The sequence below is a fragment of the Pipistrellus hanaki genome (genome assembly GCF_964339955.1).
Source record: "Pipistrellus hanaki genome assembly, chromosome: 16".
NCBI lineage: Eukaryota > Metazoa > Chordata > Mammalia > Chiroptera > Vespertilionidae > Pipistrellus > Pipistrellus hanaki.
In genome coordinates, this window is record NC_140518.1 from 19195278 (window position 1) to 19215266 (window position 19989).

At 43.4% G+C, this 19989-nt stretch overlaps 1 protein-coding gene across 2 annotated transcripts; it reads left to right on the forward strand.

The window, feature by feature from the left end:
* Positions 1 to 1778: 1778 nt before the first annotated feature.
* GOSR2 (golgi SNAP receptor complex member 2) lies at positions 1779 to 17827 on the forward strand. Of its 2 annotated transcripts, XM_084862272.1 has the most exons (6): positions 1780 to 1925; positions 9050 to 9114; positions 10596 to 10704; positions 11520 to 11652; positions 14244 to 14384; positions 17408 to 17827. In XM_084862272.1, exons 1-6 carry the CDS (start codon positions 1897 to 1899, stop codon positions 17567 to 17569), a joined length of 639 nt encoding a protein of 212 aa, XP_084718398.1. In that variant the 5' UTR covers positions 1780 to 1896; the 3' UTR covers positions 17570 to 17827. The 2 variants fall into 2 exon arrangements, with proteins under 2 accessions (XP_084718399.1, XP_084718398.1); XM_084862273.1 differs by lacking the exon at positions 14244 to 14384 and having other exon boundaries at positions 1779 to 1925.
* Positions 17828 to 19989: the final 2162 nt, after the last annotated feature.

A 19989-nucleotide genomic window follows, 5' to 3' on the forward strand; every position in this document is an offset into this window, starting at 1 on the left:
AAAACCTAAGCATAACATTTAAGATCCCCTATGATCCACCTCCAACTTTTCTTCTAATTCTATTATTGCCCCAAACACCCTAAACTCAGCCACAGAAGATCTATGTTCTTTTTCCCATTTGCCTGTGCTCAATGCCCTCCCCTTAATCACCACCAGGCCAAAACAATAAACATACAGAGTGGTAGTGTGTGCAAGACACTTAAAATTCTATTGATTCTTGAAGGCCCTATTCATGTTTTTTTCAAAACATATTTTTATTGATTACAGAGAGGAAGGGAGAGGGAGGGAGGGATAGAAACATCCTTGATGAGAGAGAATCATTGATAGGCTGCCTCCTTCACAACCCACACTGGGGATTGAGCCTGCAACCCAGGCATGTGCCCTGACCAGGAATCAAACTGTGGCCTCCTTGCCGAGACAGGTTTGGCTCAATGGATAGAGCATCAGTTTGGGGACTGAAGGGGTCCCGGGTTCGATTCCAGTCAAGGGCATGTACCTTGGTTGCGGGCACATCTCCAGTAGGGGAAGTGCAAGAGGCAGCTGATCAATGACTCTCATCGATGTTTCTAACTCTCTATCTCTCTCCCTTCTTCTCTGTACAAAATCAATAAAATATGTTTTTTTTAAAAACCACACATACACAAAAAACTGTGGCCTCCTGGGTCCTAGGTCAATCTCAACCATTGAGATCTGTCACTGCCAGCTGAGCCCTACTCACGATTTTTAAAAGTCCATGTATACTTGCTCTTCTCCAGAGAAATGGTTCTTTCTATCAGTTGTAGCATTTACTATGATAGTATTCTGCTTGATAATATAACTTGAGGGTGTGAATAGTCCTCCCAACAATGAGAGGTGAGAGATGTGAGGGCTGTTTTTCTTGTATTCCTACCCCTACCATCTGTGCCTTGTAATAGTAGGTACCCATTAATAAATACTAGAATGGAAAAATAACGTTAGGGAAAGAATGTACACGATAGACAGTCTCCTGAGACACAAAACTGGGTGGGATCCAGGATACAGGAAAATAGTAGCATCAACTTCTCAAAGGAAGAGGAACGTCTCCTCCCTTGGGAGGAACCGCAGATAAGCCTAATGGGGATGGAAATGGGTTAGGCGTTTGTGGTGAGGCCAAAGAGTCCAGATCCTTCAGTCCGAATTCAAACGCCACCTCCTACATTGTCTTCCCTGAATCTCCTTGGTGTTGCCAAGCTCGGCTCAGAATATTTGGACTTTCTACTTTGTAGACGTTTATTCGTATACATATCTTATTTTCTTTCCTAGATTTCGACCTCTTTGAGGGCAGGCGGAACCTAGCGGAACCTCCCACAGCACACATTAACACACAGGAAACATGCATTCAATGTGGGTTTATTGGGTGACTAAACAGTGTGCGCGTGGAGGGGATGGGGGTAGGTGCGTGGGCAAGTGAGCACACACATTTGAGATAGGAGCAGCTAGTGCCAGATTCTGCAGGGGAGAGTGCATCTGCAGACCCACAATCAAGCAGTTTAACGCGAAGCCCAGCCAGACAGCAGCTAGGAAGAGCAGGTAACCGCCCCTTCGCCGCCAACCTGGCTCTGAGGACCTCACGTCAGAATTCTGAGGCTGCCCTCGCCACTGCCTGACTCAATGCTGAAGACAGCCTCCCGCCAAAACCTATACCTCCTAGTCCTGCATCTGAGGCCGCACTTTTAACGACAGTTATCCTTCTTCTCGCGGCCTATTTCCTCGTTTCCACTCCTACTCTCGTAATCACCACCAGTAAGGCGTATTGGGGGGGCAGCCCTAGCCGGTAGCGAGGAGAGAGGGTCCTGAGACCGGAAGCCGAAAGCCGGAAGGAGGGCTGTGAAGACGTGTTCGGAGGAAGCTGCAGCCGGACCCGGCTGGGCCGGCGACATGGAACCGCTGTACCAGCAAACGCACAAGTGAGGGTCGCGTCGGGGCACGGGCGGGGCAAAGGCAGGCTCGGTGAGACCGGCCTCCTGAGCTGGGGCCTGGGGCTTTGACCATTGTGGAGGCCCAGTCTTTCCGCCCGGGCACTGCTGGAGGCAGCTCGGAGGTGGTCAGTTCCTCGCGGGATGCCCAGGTCCACGGCGAATGGAGGGTCTGGCGTGGGGCCGGAAAAGATGTGCCGGATGGCTCCCGGGATCTTCGAGGCCGTGACTACCTGCTGAGTAGACTAAGTGAAGCCAAAGTTGCATCTACCGGTTCTAATAGTTTGTCTCGCACCTGCCAACTCAGTGCTCCGGGTTGTTAAGAGTTCTACGGCAGGATTGGATGGAGGGTAAAATAATCAGTATAGACAGGATCAGCTTGAGCAATTTAGAAGGATCCATCAGTGGGCGAATGTCAAAAAGTTTCATTGTAGCTCGCAGCTCCTAAATGATGTCAGCCTCCATTCTTGATTGACCCCAAACTTGTTGCTACACTATGATTTTTCCCTTTATTTTTTTCTCATTTGGTTTATAATAAAGACCATGTTTTTATGGCACAAAGAAATTGCTGTACAAGTAGCATTCAGCATTACACACCTAGTTACAGATTACCATTAAGAAGATCAAGTTTTGATGTGGCTTCTCATAATTTAAATTCCTTGGTAGTCCTTTTTGAATATTGTCCTGCACTTTTGGAATTTGCTGAGACATATAGTTGAGTATGGTAATAGGAATCATACCTATCTGTTATTTGGAAAGAACTTCTATGATTTATTTTGTTTTTATTGTGGTAAAATACACAGAACATAAAGTTTACCACCTGCACCATTTCTGAGTGTACAAATCAGTGACATGAAGTACATTAGTGTAACCATCACTGCTATTCATTTCCAGAACTTTTTCATCAGCACAAACAGAACCTTGATGTACCCATTAAGCAATACCTTCCCAATCTCCCTTCCCTAAGCTCCTGGTAACCTCTGTTCTACTTCCTGTTTCTGAATTTACCTATTCTAGTTATATAAGTGGAACCATACAGTATTTGTCCTTTTGTGTCTGGCTTATTTCACTTAATATGTTTTCAAAGCTCATCTATTTGTGCCATGTATCAGAATATCATTTCTTTTATGGTTGAATAATAATTCTTGTGTGAACACCAACCAGATTTTGTTATCCATTCATCTGCAGATGGATACTTGGGTTTCTGTTATGAATAATGCTAATATGAATATTGGTGTAAATCTAAGTCCCTGTTTTCAATTATTATTATTATTTTTTTTAGTATATATCTATTCCAATCCTATTTTAACAACTGTCTTTCCTTCTCTCTTCCATTCTCTCTAAAAATAAATGGAAAGATATCCTTGAGTGAGGATTTAAAACACAGGAAACACACCAAGTCCTGGGAGTGTCAGAAATTAATAATTGTAGCTGAATTGACACAACCTTAACTGAACATATTAATTTTACTTGAAGTTTGAACCCAGTTTGTGATTATCTCTCACATGATACATAGCTTTAAAATGTTTATCTAATTCCAATGTACAGAACATTGGAATTAGATAAACATTTTGAAGTTAACGTATCTTACAAACTCCTGAACTGCCTGAACAGTGAATGGAGGGAAAAAATGAAAAGTGGAATAAACATTTTATACTTAGTGCATTAGAATGAACTTTAGAGGGGAGCCAGTAGGCAGGCTTCTGTTTTTGAGACCCCGGTGTTGTAAAGGTGCCCCACTTGTAGTCCTAGAGATTCTGATTCAGTTGGTCTGGAGTACAAGAAGCTCTGTTTTGTTGTTTTGTTTTTAACAAGCTCTCCAGATGATTTTTATGAGCAGTTGCACTTAAGAACTTTACCTTATGTCAAGACCAGTTTTTCCATATTTAATTTTGCCTTCTAAATACTGTATAGTAGAGGCAAAGTGGGTGAAGTGAAAATGACCAGATGGTTTTACTACTTAATAAGTAAGGTTAAAACAACAAACTTGTATGCTGCTATATGGGGTACAGAGCATTTTCATATTGCATTTGGATCTACCACCCTTTAAATAATTACTGTTAGTATCTCTATTTTAACAGTTGAGGAAGCGGAGGCAGCAAGGGGTTAAATTACTTGTTCAGTGTACCTTAGCTAGTACATAGTGGAATTAGAACTTCAACCCAGATCTTTCCGTATGACAGTCAGAGGCAGCATGGATGGACTTTTAAAAAGCAATTGTGTTTTAAAGTGCTTCCCAGATTTTCTACTGACCCTTTAAAAAATATTAGCAACAGTGACCCTTGCCTACGTGCTCCTAGGTCTCTGCTTAGTTTTATGTTACCACCCAAGCCCACCACGGACTCCATGCTAGACTCATCTAGGACTTCTGATTTCTAACGTCCACACTCCCAGGTCTTATTAGTGTATCTGTTTCTTGCTGGCTTCAAGTGTGTTGTCCGAATGCCCAGTTCAGTTTAAAACAGATTTTCCACTTGGCACATAGTAGTTCCCACCCCGCCATGCATACTTGCTTTGTTGTTTTGCATATATTCCCTCTCAGGCATGAAATGTAGAGATTGGAATCACTTTATTGGCCATATTTTTTCTAGTTCATTCGAAGCAAGAAGAGATTGGATGGGGAAAGTCAGTAATGTTTCCCTGCAACTTATTAAAGTTGATCCTTTTTAGCTTGGGAAATAGTAAAAGCCAGCTGAAGATGTTTTGTGGGTATTGGCCTCATCTCTCTCCTGCTGTCCTCATAGAATTTAAGAATTGAAAGTGACTGGCAAGATCTTCCATTTCATTTCACTCCGGTCAGGAAGACCCTTTTGACAGTTTGTCTTCATGGCTTGATTCCTAAACACTCCCTTAGTCATCCTGTTCATCTCCCATTGGGGTAAACCTTTAATTGATAGGGTTTCTTTAACAGTTGGCTCCCAGAATAGAATGCCACTTTACAGTGTGCATTTGACTTTTTTTTAAAAAATATATATATTTTGTTGATTTTGTACAGAGAGGAAGGGAGAGAGATAGAGAGTTAGAAACATCGATGAGAGAGAGTCATCGATCAACTGCCTCTTGCACACCCCCTACTGGGGATATGCCCACAACCAAGGTACATGCCCTTGACCAGAATCGAACCCGGGACCTTTCAGTCCCCAAGCCGCTGCTCTATCCATTGAGCCAAACCGGTTTCGGCTTTTTTTTTTTTTTTTTTAACATCTGAAGACAGGATACTTTTTAATCCCCATTTTATCGTAAATGGAAAATGTTAATGTTTATCTTGTCACATCTTAACCCCTCATTTTATCACAAATGTGCAGGTTTTATAAACATAAGTTGATTTTTTTTTTCAATATTGAACTATATAGAACCAAAGGCAGTGCTATGGTAGAACACTGGAAATCAGTCCCTCAACCTGTATTATCATTAAACCAAATTTACTACAAAATATCTTGAGAGGCTATCAAATATCTCTTGAAATAAACGTAAACTTACTGTGGTATCCTCAGCATATTACTCCTTTCCACTGAAGGCACACCTGTGGTTTTATTTCCCATGGACCATTGTGATTGTCTATCCCACTTATTTGTTGAGTGAGTAAATAACTGATCCTTGTTAAACCATTGATTCAACACCTGAAATTACCTTCCCAATAATCTCATCAGGAAAAAAAAAATTAGTTATTTTATGTATGAAATATTTCAAACATAAAAATAGAGAATAATATAACATGTGCTAGGCCTCATATTTAATACATATGCTGCAGGTATTTAAAGACAGAGTAGAACTGAATCCCACACATTCTCTTCCTTTCAGGGACCTAGTCCTAGAAGTGGAATGCTGGCTCATTGGATACACACATATTTCACTCTACCAGTTTTTTGTTTATTTTTTGGTGTGTGTGTGGGGTTTTTTTGTTTGTGTTTGTTTTTAGAAATATGTCTTTATTTTTTAAATATACTTTATTGATTTTTTACAGAGAAGAAGGGGGTGGGATGGAGTTAGAAACATCCATTAGCTGCCTCCTGCACAACCCCCTACTGGGGATGTGCCCTCAACCAAGGTACATGCTCTTGAATAGAACCTGGGACCCTTCCGTCCATAGGCTGATGCTCTATCCACTGAGCCAAATCGGTTAGGACTCACTCTACCAGTTTTTATCAAAAACCTACTAAAGCTGAAACTGGTTTAGCTCAGTGGATAGAGCGTCAGCCTGCAGACTGAAAGGTCCTAGGTTCGGTTCTGGTCAAGGGCATGTACCTTGGTTGTGGGCACATCCCCAGTAGGGGCTGTGCAAGAGGCAGCTGATCCGATGTTTCTCTCTCATCGATGTTTCTAACTCTATCCCTCCCTCTTCCTCTCTGTAAAAAAACCAATAAAATATATTGAGGAAAAAAAAAACAACCTACTAAAAGGGTTTCTACCAGTTTATAATCTTATCGGCCATGTATGAGAGTTCTAGTTTCCCCACATCCTTATATCAATGTGTGTTATCAGACTTTAAAATATTTGCCATTCAGATAGAAGAAATATGATATCTCCTTATTTTTATTTTTTATTTTAAATATTTTTATTGATTTAAGAGAGGAAGGAAGAGGGAGAGAGTGATAGAAACATCAGTGTTGAGAAAGAATCATTGATCGGCTTCCTCCTTCATGCCTCCCACTCGGAATAGAGCCTGCAACCTGGTCATCCAAATGGGAATCGAACCATGACCTCCTGGCTCATGGGTCAACATTCAACTCCTGAGCCAGCCAGGCATATCTCCTTATTTTTAATTTGCGCTTTCCTGATTACTAATAAAGTTGAATATCTCTTCATATGTTTATTGAGCATTTAGGTGTTTTTTTGTCAGTTGCTCTTTGCTCATTTTTTTAAAAATTGCTTTGTTTGACTTTTCCTATTGATTTGTAGCTGTTTGTTATATATTCCCAACATTAGTTCTTGGTTATCTGTGAAGATATCTTCCAGTCTCTGCTTGTCTTTTTATATTTTATGGTGCCTTCATTGTAAAAAAAAAAATTTTTTTTTAGTTCATGGTTTTCCCACCGATCAACTGGTATGTCACCAAGTCCCCAAATATGTAGGACTGTTTCTGGCCTTTATTCTTTCCTCTTGCATCAGAGTTGGGGTTTGGCTATCTTTTTCTGTCTCTCCCTGCATGTTACCATATTGTTTTCATTAGTATGTCTTTGTAATAAGTCTTAATAGTAGATGGGATAGGTCATTCCTTTCATACCTATTCAGAGTGTCTTGGCTATTTTTCTCCCCACTCCATTTTTTCATTTTATTTCTGTTCCTGACAATAATGCCACCAATTTTCAGATTTACTCTGTTAAGCTTCCATTGAAAATTTACCTCACTGCATACATCCAGGACTTTAGTAAAGTTCTAATTCTCCCTTTGATCGGCATTACCGTCCAGTCCTCGATAGCTGTTTCCACAGTTGCCCTGTTCTGGATGTTCAGTACCTCGAGCTGTGTTCTACCTTTGCCTCCACGTCTCCATGTGCCCCGTTCTGGACTTACCTGCTGAAGAAGCAGTCTGGTCTCTCAGATTCTGTTTGTGGTTTCTAGGGGGCATGAGTCTTGCCCAGGATCACTCTGGGAGTCATTAAAAGGCTGTCCTGGCTTCTGGGGCCATAGGTCATGCTTAGAGGCCACAGGAAAGCCCAGAAAAAGACTTAGAGAAACCGAATTTGGGCTCCTGGCCCACATTGATACATTTGCAGTCACAGTTTGTGGTACTCATGGTGGAAGATGGCTGGTGACCTTTCCCTCGAGTTGGGGATGATATAAGAGCTCAGCAGGTCCCTTTCACATGGCTCTAACGTGGGGAGACTCTAAGCACCAAGAGGTGGTTGTTGGGGGGAGCATAAGCAATTCCAAGGACTAATCCCAGGGACCACTAGGAAAGGTTCTGAGGGTGACCTTGGCCAAGCTTTGGGGAGCCTTCAGGGTGCTCTGGAGCCTTATGTCTGGGACCATGCCAGAGGTCCAAGGTGTAGTGTCATTTCCAAATGAGATGGCAGTGGCCTCATGTTGCCTGGGAAAGATGTCTACCAAGTAGGAGATCCTTTCACTGAGGGCCTTCCTCTGATGGTCCAGCTCAGGGGTCTTCAAACTACGGCCCGCGGGCCACATGCGGCCCGCAGAGGAGTCTGATCCGGCCCGCCAGGTTTTTTGGGCAGTGAGCGCAGCCGAGGTGTTACAGTAGGAATTAGTAGTTCATATAGTCCGGCCCTCCAGCTCTCTGAGGGACTGTGATCTGGCCCCCACTTTAAAAAGTTTGAGGACCCCTGGTCCAGCTAATCACCTCATCCACCCTTCCCCTCTGACCCTGACTCTTCCGGACAGGCTGGCCTCCTTTTAATCCCCATGACATTATTTGCATGCCTTTTTGCATATCATTTTCTTTATATCTTTCTTCACCAAATCACATCTCCCTTCAAAATGATATTCAGTACTCCCTTCACCCACAAAACTCCAGCTTACTCTGTCTCAGCCCCGGCCCTTTCATTCACTTGCCTTTGCGTGGCAGCACTATGCTTAGCTTTCTGTTTGTTTACACTTACATGTGTTAGTTTTCTCCTAAATCTTCTCGGGACTTTTCTTTCTATCTAGCCTGTCATTCCTAATTACACTGTTTCTCAAGAACAAGGATTATCTCTCTCACCCTGTGACTCTGCCCAGTACAGACCAGTGCTCAGCACATTGGGTCAAACAACAGAGAGTGGGATTGGCTGGGTCCAGATCGAGGTTTATCACTTGCTATGTGACCTTGAACAAGTTACATAACCTTTCTGGACTTCAGTTGTCTTGTTTATAAAATAAGAATAATAATACTTTCCTCATAGGGTATTGACTTTGCAGAATGTCTCCGATGGGGGAAGCACTCAATAAACGCTGCCTGTCAGTATTATTATTATTATTATTATTATTATTATTATTATTAAGATATTCTAAACCATGCCAAAACATGTGGCCTCAAGTGCCACATACAAATTTTACAGTTCAGCGATGCTGTCAATTTAAATCAGTTACATGTTGGCATCAGAAAAATTGACTTTCCTGACTGAAGTGCTGTTGATTACTCCTGTCTCACCCATTTCCTCCCTTTTCCTTTGATAGGCAGGTCCACCAGATCCAGTCTCACATGGGACGCCTGGAGACAGCAGACAAGCAGTCTGTGCACTGTGAGTAATTAGCTATGGAGACCAGAGTCCTTTCTCTGATGACACGGTGCTAATGGGCTGGGTTTCCTGACTGCCTTTCTGCCTCAGGGGCCTAATGATTCAGCGTGGAATGAGTTCTGTTGTTAAGGTGCAGAAAACCCTATGGCACAGTCACTGATTTCCCTGATTGTGCCCTTTGGAATCCCCCAAGTCGCATCCCCCATTACCCCTCCACTCAACCTGACATGGCCCTGTGCGAGTGGAAGTTCTTTCCTCCATCTGTCTTAATCTCATTACCTAGTCCTTAGAGGAATGTGCTCCGTAAAAAGTCGGACATGTTTAACTGGCATTGGTCATTTCTTCTGAGAGAACTGTGGCTTTTTAGAAGGCCTGTTCGGAAATGGATAGCAATATTAATTAATTTAGTTCCCACACCATGATTTCTTTGGAGTAGAGGGCTGCTTTGTGGTTTTGAGTGTCTTTTCTATCATTAGGAAAGGTCCTTTTTCTGAGTCGGTCATGCAGACACTGCTGGCTACCCTCACACTGCAGAAGCTGCCTTCTCACCTCGCTGCTTGGCTGTCACCATGCCCGTTTCCCTGTCTCCTTTCCACAGCTTCAGAGCATCTCTTCTCCTGGTTCCGTGCCCCACTTTGTTCCAATCTGTGTTTGTTAGCTAACTTACAAAGGTGACGTTGCTGTCACTTATTTATGGGGCAAAAAGCAGTCTGCTTTTGTGCACAGTTTAGTTTCTGTCCATTGACTTTGTTTGCCTTCCCAATAATCTCATTGTTACCTGATTAGAAATGGAAAGAGGTCATTTTGACGGTTTATCACAAGGGATAAGGAAGACGGCTGTGTTTATCATATCTGTACTGCTATGGATTCTTTCCTGGGCCTTTCCTACTGATACTTAGTCTATTTTGGGGATTCCAACTTCAGCCCACCCATTCTTATGGAAAGCCTTAAGGGAACTCTTCTCTGTTTCGATTACTAATCTTCTCCTTTGTGTGTGTGTGTGTGTGTGTGTGTGTGTGTGTGTTGTTTTTTGTGTGTGTTTTTTTTAACCTTATTACTATAGGGAATTCAATGGGCAGTCTTTTTTCTAGACATTTATAATCTATATCTGAGAATAATCTCAAAGGAAAAGAGACCTCATGCTGTATCAGAAAATACTGACTTGCTTAAAAACTTTTTGGATAACATTTACATGTTCATTTTATTTTCTAACAGCAGAAAATTTATTTCTACAGATTCACCCCTCTTAAAAATTGGCATTGTTATATCATTAACAGCTATATATACATATTTGAAACAGCATTTACAGAGTCACTTAGTATAACTTGAACTTTTTCTGTTATTCAATAGCATATGCATTTTTCTCCTTTTGAAATACATATTTTGAGTCTATTGGGTGTGGAAAAAGATATGTTTGATTTACCATTCTAATTTAAGTTCACTATCTCTTTTCCAGCAATTATTCTTTTTTCTCTTTTGTGCAGTAGTAGAAAATGAAATCCAAGCGAACATAGACCAGATATTCAGCCAGCTAGAACGCCTGGAGATTTTGTCCAGCAAGGAGCCCCCCAATAAAAGACAGAATGCCAAACTGTGAGTGCTCTATGACAGGTCTTTCTCCACAGGGGGCTATTGAATGCTCTGAAAGTTCATTTACACATTGAAAAACTGAGACTGTGCGAAGATAAAGTCCCTGTAAAGGGTACAATTTTATTTTCTCAAAATAAAAATCCCGTGATTTAGTGGCTCAGAAGTTTTGTGTCTCCTTACCTCATTGGTGTCATTTTGAAAATTTGCCTCCAGAACTGTTTTTCTGTCCAAACCCATGGCTGCTTGAAGCCTAAGTGAGTTTACTGTACCCTTTGGCTCCCACTACATTCTTGGGTTGAAATGAATCTTGCTCTTAATCACTTCAATCAGTCTAATTATAATGAAATACCGATCTAATGTTTGATAGTCCCCCCATGAAATTAAAATGAAACCACCCTCACCGCTTACACCCCAGCCCCTGCTCCCAAAAGTTTTATGAAACTTTGCGGATGCTTTATGCCAAAGATGCCCTTGGGCTTCTTCCAGGAGAGTGATATAATCCATAGAAGGTCAGGAAGAGGTCACTGAGCCTGTTTCCTGTCACCTGTTCTCTGTCATGCATTCAGAATCAGAGACCAGCAGGTATTTAAGTAAAGCTGCTGGAATCTCGTGTGCTACAACCCTACTTTAACCACAGCTACTTCTTCATTTTCAACATAATTGATCAAAATCAGATTATTTGGGGTGGGAGGGTGGCATGGAGTGGCATAGGAAGAAGTAAGGAAAGTCTTCTTTCCTGAATGCAAAGCCTGGTGATCTCAAATTGTGCCACTCTGGGTTCCTGGGATGTAATATCTATCTCTCTTTCTCAATTCCAGTCGTGTTGACCAGTTAAAGTATGATGTCCAGCACCTGCAGACTGCTCTCAGAAACTTCCAGCATCGGCGATACGCAAGGGAGCAGCAAGAGAGACAGCGAGAGGAGCTTTTATCTCGCACCTTCACCCCCAACGTAAGCCAGGCACCAGGGTGGGAGTCTGCAGGTACTCAACAGCTCATTGAAGCTGGAGCTCAGGGTCTGAGCGTCATCCTTTTAGGTGGAGTCTGAAGCAGACTGATGAGGAGACCAACTGGAAATGACAGTGGATCCTGTGCCTCGCCACAGAGTCTGTAACTAGACAGGGACTCTCTTTTTCTAACACAGAAACCTGAAGAGGAAGCAGTTAACTTGAGGGAATGAGCGGGGTGAAAATTGCCTGGTTTGACTGGGCCGATGCAGAGAGGTCGTGGTTGACATGGTAGAAACGTTTTTTTCTGATCAGATAGAGACAGATGATTAGAACTTAGGCCATTTTTAGGGAGGGCAGCATTTCAAAGCTGCCTTGGGGCAGTTGCCTTTGTGCTGAGTATGTGTGTGGTTCCAGTGTCAGATGCATTACAATGTTTTTGTCCCTAAGCTGAGCGCAATTTTGGAGGAATTTGTTAACAGACTTTTTTGTTTTAGACGGATTATTTGTTTTGAGCCTGTTTGAAAGTGGCCTGTTGGCTTTCTCGTTTGATTTTGTAGAACACCATTGTCCCTGCCCTTTGGTTTCTATAGGATCATTTTCTGCACATGATATAGGACATACGACTTTTCGTGTTCTGCATATTATATTCCGCCAAATGAGGTGGGTTTTTGGGGGTGTGTGTGTGTGTGTGTGTATTTATGGAGATGTTTGTTTCCTAAAGAGGTCTTAGATTTCTAAGCCTGACATCAGAACAAATCAGTTCCCAATTTGCAGATGTTTAACTCTCTTTGCTGTGTCCACACTTGTAGTAAATTTCCCCAAGTGTTTCAGAATGTACCTCTGTAGTTTCTGTGTCTCCAGAGTGAGCATCAAGTAATAATGACTAACAATTCAAAAGTGTGATGGAGACCTGTTGGTGGTATAGTGGTAAGCATGGCCCTTTTCCAATAATTTAATGAACTCTGTGATGCTCTGGAAGAAGTTATGTGGGCTTTTGATTGTTACTTAGGCATTTTTTAGGCTGAGGACATACTGAATGAACTTCTTTCTATTTATTCTATGATCTGGAACTATCAAACATTTTTCTGAGAGATAGTGGCTCATCAGCTCTACCCTTTCAGGTGGAAAAGTAAGGAAGATTTGTATATAAAAGGCATTCAATAAATGCTTGCCAACTAAGTGAAGTATTTAATTAGTTCAAACACTGCAGTCTTCTGACCCACTGAGCATTAGCTGTATGTAGAACACTATTTAAGGTGCTGAGAATAGAGGGTGTGAAAAACTCCTTTGTCATCAAGGGAGATTGAACATGTGTGCGTTAATTAATTTTCAACTTGAACATCAAACAAAAGATGGTTTGATCTCTTTGTAGTGATTAAAAGTGTGTGTGGGGGGGGGGGGGCGGGGGGTGGAGAAATGGCCCTGGCTGGTAGGCTCAGTTAGTTAGAACGTCCTGAACACCAAAAGGTCGAGAGTTCGATTCCTGGTCAGGGCACATACCTAGGTTGCAGGTTTGATCCCTGGCTGTGGCAGGGTGCATGCAGGAGATGGATTGATGTGTGTGTTTTTTTCTCTCTCTCTTCCTCTTTCTCTCTTTCTATCTGCCTTCCTCTCCCTCTCCCTTTCTCTAAAAGTCAATGAACATGTCCTAGGGTGACTCAGGACATGTGGTAAGAATGGCTCTGGTTGACAGAAGAGTTTGTGGTCATCAGGAGGCAGGAGAGAGAACAGTGTTACAGTTGGTCATGAATTGCTCTGTGTACAGTGCACTTTCAGTGTCAGTTTAGAGCCTAGGATTGGTCCTGATCTTCCTCCAGAGAGATGGCTAAAGAGCAGACTCTGCACTCAGAACTGGGATTCATGCCTTCCTGGATTTCTTACAGCTCAGGGAGAACTTGAACAAGGTATTCCAACTATCTGGGCTTCAGTTTCCTCATCTCTAAATGGGGACAATACGTTAACTACTTCATCAGGTTAGGATGAGGAGTAAGTGAGCTTAGGGTAATGAGCATGCAAAGTGAAAAGTACTTGGTCAGTATTAGTTTTTGTTTCCCTTCCTTTTTGTGCAGATTTTTCTTGCCTGCTCAGGAGACCAGTCCCATCTGAACATTATTTTGGCGTCAGTAGGAAAGCACTGTCTCTTCTGTCCTTAGTGTCAGTCTAAGTGGAGGGATAAGCTATGGATAAAATAGCTAAAGAACAAAAGCAAACATTTAATGTGGAATTAAGGGGAAACCAAGAAAAGGAACATTTGGAACAAGCTAGGTTAGTGGGCAGTCAGAGAAAGACTTTGAGAGAAGCCCATGGGGTCTTGAAGGAATCGATTTTCCCCAGTGGGGGTCATGATAAGAGGCAGGAATTAACAAGACTTGTGTAATGGAAGTCTGAGGAAAGTGACAGAGGCTACTCCAGATCTTTGCTTTGCTTTTTTTTTTTTTCTCTCTCTCTATTAGGCTCCTCTGATTCTTGCACCATTCCCTCTGTCAATTCTTCTGGCTTGGCCTTGGCCAACAGGCAGAGCTGTCAGACGTGGTGGGCCCGCAGAGGCTGACTAGCAAGCAAAGTTAATCAAGTGCCTGCGTTTCTTCCACAGGACTCTGAGACCACCATACCAATGGATGAATCCCTGCAGTTTAACTCCTCCCTCCAGAACATTCACCACGGCATGGATGACCTCATTGGAGGCGGGCACAGTATTCTGGAGGGACTGAGGGCCCAGAGAATGACCTTGAAGGTGGGGGCCCTTCCGGGGGACAGGGAGAAGGCCTCTTGTCTTGGCCTAATCCAACAGCTTGGTCCCTGCATTTGCATTTTGGTTACGTATTCCCAAATTGTGATGCTGTGATGGTGAGACGGATCCTTCCTTTGGTGTCAAATTATTATGAGTCTGAAAGTAGCCCAATGGCCTTTGCTAGTAGGTGTTTCTTGTGCTTGTAATGAATCGTAATGTGGCATCTTTTGGTATCCCAGGTCTTGTCCCACTTTCTGAAGGTGACTGCTGCTCTGAGAGGAACCAATAATAGACTAAGAAATTCTGTTATTTAATCCACTCTCATAAGAAAGAAGATGTGGCTGTGCTTTGGCATCTCACAGTCAGGTGTTTTCTCGTAAGGGCCTCTGCTGTGTGCTGTAGAACTGAGACCTTTTTGTGCTGTCGTAACCAAACCCCCAGGGGTGGGGTCTCAGGGCTGCCCTGGTTGTTTAGCAGGAGATAGCTTCTAGGGCCCATGATGATGACCCCCGGTAACTCCTCCCCACTCTTAAGCCCCAGGTATTGCTGGGAGCCCTGCGCCATTGGTTGAGATGCCAACCCCCTGGGAGTAGTTTTACAGAAACATTACACAGACTCTGGTGCCAGCCTCAGCCCTTTTCCTGTACCAACTCTGGTGGATAATGGGGTGTGGACTGTGCCTCATTATCAGGGTGTGGTTCCCTGTGAACGAAGCACTCCCAGCCACTGAGCTGTGAGAAACAGTCCCTCGGAAGCGTGAGCTTTATCTCAGTTTTTCTTGGACCACGTTGAGGCAGTCAGCTCCACGGGCCTTCAGTACATTTCTGCCACCTTTACCCGGGGAAGGTCAGGCCAGCCACGGGCGACACGTAACCTGCTGCTGCTGGCCTGAAGTGTGGCCTCTGACAGCCTCACGGTGCCCTCCTTTCAGAACAGCCGCTTGCAGTAATCTAAGCGGATACCCGTTGGTTAACCCGCCCTTTCTGCAGAAAACGGCTGGCCTCCTTCCCATCTCTCAGAGAACAGTAAAACCCTTCTAGGACAGGGCTCACCATGTCACGCTAACGTCGAGCAGTGGGGGTTAGAGCTTATTGTTAAGGCTGATGTTGGCTTCCTACTGCAGTCTGCCATCACTGAGTAGTGCAAGCAACTCCTGCCCCTGCACAGTCCCCGGAAGTGAAGTGCTAGGGAGCCTGTGAGGTGCTCAGAGGCTGGGAGGAAGATGCTGATCCCGGTCCTCTACACACACCACTACCTGCCTTCTTCCCTCCGCCGCCTCCCACCCACCTCCGCGAGGGAAGTTTTGGGCTTTAACCGTTTGAAATTAACATGGGGGAGAACATCAAGGAGCTGGGCCATGATTTGGGGCTCGTCCTAGTTGAAATGTTTGTTTTGGGGAAAAGTTATGGTAGTTTTTAGGTGATTTTAGAAACTTGATGCTTGAACTTCACATGGTGAGGAATTAATACGCATTTTCAGAGTTGAGCAGAATCTTAGTGAGGGTCCAATATTCACCATCACCGTATGGAAAGCATGTCTCTGCTCTCCTCTGGCAGTAATCAAATTTGACTTGTGAAATCTCTCAGTGAGGCTTTGAGATCATGGTCTGGGCAGCACGTAGGTCTGAATTCCTGTCGGTAGTGCCTTGTGTCATTCTTGCTTCTCTTGCTTCTTCTCATTTGCTTGTTACTGTGTTGTTCACTTAAAAAATGGGTGTGGGGCATTAGGTTAGATGCCATTCATACAGATGCAGTTGGTGATGTGTGTAGAAGTAACTTGGGGTCTCCCCCGCATGCATCTCTATTGTTTCATAAGAATTTGAATGTGATTAAAAACGAAAATTAGGAAGCAGAGAGGAAGAGCACGTCGGGTGGCTTGGTCTCTTGGTTTAGGAATAAAACACCCTTTTGTTATGGTTGTGGGTGGTGACATTTATATAAGATCATTGTGATGGTGTTTCTGTCATTCCATCTTGCCCACTTCAAACCTTCTCATAAACCTGGGCACTAGCCCACGTGTTGTACTCAGCAACATCCTGATAGGATTTTGGAGATAGGGAGCGGAGACTGTTTTAATATAAAATATTCTAATTTTAAAAAATTTATTGAGGTATCATGTACATGCAAGGAGGTATATAGATCTTATTTGTATAGGTCATTGAATTTTGACAAATGCTTGCATTTTTGTAATTCACACTGTATCAAGACATAGGCTGTTTTCATCGCCCCTAAAAGATCGCTGATCTGTGAGAAACAGTCAGTCTTTCCAAGTCAGTCTGCCCCTTTCCACAGGCAACCACGGTTCTGATTTATTTCACCACCAATTAATTTTGCCTGCTATTAATGTTACTGTTTTGTGTGTGGCTTCTTCTCAGTGTTTTCCAGGCTCTTTCATACCGTTACATGTTGGTAAATAGGTCCTTTTTATTGCCAAGCAGTATCCCATTGTCACATGTATCATAAATTGTTAATCCATCCATCCTCTGGTGTTAGACATCTGCATTCTTTCCAGTTTTAAGATATTCTCCTGGGTTTTCTTCTAGAAGCTTTATTACAGTTGTTAGCTTTTATGTTTAATTCTATGATCCAAATTAAGTTTTATATATAATATGAATCAAGGATCTTTTTTTAAATTTAAATCTTTATTGAAAATATTACATGTCTTCTTCTTCCCCTCCCTCCCCCCCATTGACCCCTTTTAGCTTGCTCCCACCCCAGGTCAAGGATCATTTTTTTTTTACACAAATATATATGCATATACATAGATACTTATATATAATTTATACAAGACGTATATGTGTGTGTGTGATACATACATGTGATATTTATTATATAACCAGACTTTTCTTTCCCCCTTTTGTTGCTCTGGTATCTTGATCAAAAGTCATTTGACCACATGTGAGTGATCTATTTCTGGTTGATGCTGCTTTGTGTATGCTTTAGACTTGACTAGAGACTATTGTTGGTAAATCCCCACCTCATATTAATGTTCACCCACCCTGCTTTTCTTTCTCTTTTCTATCCCAGGGGACTCAGAAGAGGATCCTTGACATTGCCAACATGCTGGGCTTGTCCAACACGGTGATGCGGCTCATCGAGAAACGGGCTTTCCAAGACAAGTACTTTATGATCGGTGGGATGCTGCTCACCTGTGTGGTCATGTTCTTGGTGGTGCAGTACCTGACATGAGCCAGCTAAGCCCAGCAGCTGGCCGCCGCTCCTGCTGCATGAGCGAGTGTGACTGTGTATGTATGCGTGAGAGAGGGAAGGGGGCCCGGAGGCCATGTTTTGAAATGTATGTCCGTCTTAACTGTGAAAACCGCTCAGAAGTCATTGTGATCTGTAACCCAGTGGGCGTTTCAAACCTGCTCTGTGTGTGACATCTTGGAGAGGATGCGAGTGCTGCCAAGATTCACGGTGCATAGAAAATGAACGGAGTACCTCTTCTCTTTTTGTCATTCTCACTCTCGCTGGGGGTGGAAGTGATGCAATGGTAGGCGATGAAGTAAGGAAAGGAAAAGAATGGCTTTGGTGGGTTTGTCCACATACATGATGCACACCCCCGGAAGGCTTTCGCGGTGACCCTTCTGGGCAGGACTGTCCACATTTTTGTCATCCAGCTCTTCCAGCTCCGAGTGGACAGGATGGAGCAGAGGCGGAGAGAAGGAGGGGGAAGAGGCCTTCTTTTCCTGAAATGGATTCACATGCAGCTAGCCACCCCGCCCCATAATGACATGCAGATGACTGACCGCTCACACTGTCACCCTTCCCCAGAAGCGGCTCCCTGGAGGGAGCGGGCATTGGTGCTGTTGCTGACGAGTAAGGTTTTCTACATTATAGCTGTTGGGTGTTGCTCCTTTCTAAACTGAGGCCACTGTCATTCTCTGGGCGCATGCAGTCTTAAGACTAAAGACCCTGGTTCCTGGAATGGTTGGCCTTTAAGGTTCCAAGACTGCAGCCTGGCACCCATGCCCAGGTTTTGTTGGGCTTTGGCCCCTTAGAAAACAGCTGGGAGCAAAGGTTAGTGATTTGTCCATTACAGTCTCATCTCTAGTTTTAACGTCTGTAACTCTCTGGATCTCTTTTCGTCCCTGGAAATATATTAGCAGCTGCCAGCCAAGCGCCCCCACCCTCCCCCTGCCCAGCCAGTGTGGGCAGGTGCCACCCTAAAACTGTCTCTGGTGTCCTTGTGAGACCAGACCCTTTTCCCTTTTCTGACAAACCCTGGATGAAGAATGGCATATCGTGGAATTTATTGTAAAAGCAGTCTGTCTGTTTTTGATTAATTGCTGAAAGTGCCAGAAAGACCTGGTTAGCATTTTTTTTTTTTTTTTAAATCGATCACAGGCCCTCCCAGCCCTATGCTCAGTAGCTTTATGGCAAGACAAGCTAGCACTCAGAATTCCCCAGACCGGAAACCTGGTCCATATTACTGCCACCTTTGATTGTGTTGCCCCACCTACTGTCTTTATTTCTTATTACTTAGACTGTCTTCTGTTTCTTTCCCTTTTCTATGTGTGCTCCATTCAACTTCTCTTTTCACCTCCCACCTGTTTCTGTAGCAGTATTGGTCTTTTAAGCAACATCTGTGGCATAGATCCCCTTTTGGTAAATGTTTCTGATTTCACACTTTTGGTGGAATCTCCATTGCTCTGGCCCATGGGTTTTCAAGGAAGGGGGAATCCATGATCCCTTCATAAAAGAATTGAAGGCCCTGACAGAATGAAAATGATGGCCTGGAGGATGGAGAGAGTGTTGAGGCATCTTCAGTCCTAGATCTAATTTGGGGGAGGTACAAAATTTTGAAATTTCCCTCACATCCAGCACCTCTGCCATCCTCAGGACCCAGCATAGGCCTCTTAGCATTCCATAAAAATGGGTTTTTAAACTGCACAGACCTGGACTCGAAGATCTTGCCAGACAGTGCACTTTGGAAGAAGGTGCAAAAGGAGCAGCTAAGCTATTTGGACTTGAACTCTGGGAGAGTAAAACTCGCCTGCCCACCCCCCTTTGTTGGCTGATGTGACATCTGTTTGCAGTGTGCACCACGGCGTTTCCACACTTGCCTTTATAATGATTGTTAGCCTTGATGAACCAGCAGTAGGGCCTTCCCCACCTTCAGAGCCATTCTCCCAACTTTGTAATAAAAACTGTGGAGGCATTTTGTGGGTCTTCCATCCTGGCTAGGGAACTGCAGTCACAGTGTGTCTGTGAGAAACGCCTAACTGAATGCTTGTCTCCACAATCCCATGTAGGGAAGAGTCCGAGACCAGGACAGGAGCACCACCTAGTGGATTCAGGGTGAATTACCAGGTTGAGCTTGTGCGAGAATCTCCAGTTGACAACCTGTGACCTTGTTCAGGCTTTTGGTAAAAGCTTTGCTTGTTGAGGTTTAAGACAAGTGGGGTGTCAAGGAACTTAGGAATATCTTCTTTCTGTGGAATTTACTTGAGTGACCACCTTAAAAAAAGCCAAATTTGAAGACCAAATAAATAGGAGAGTCTTGATTTTTATAGGTTTCATTGCTGGGATTTTTCCTAAGTCCTCTGCCCTAATGAATTTAAATGGGTTTTATTTGCAAATTTGGATTTAAACCCATTGTTTTTTAA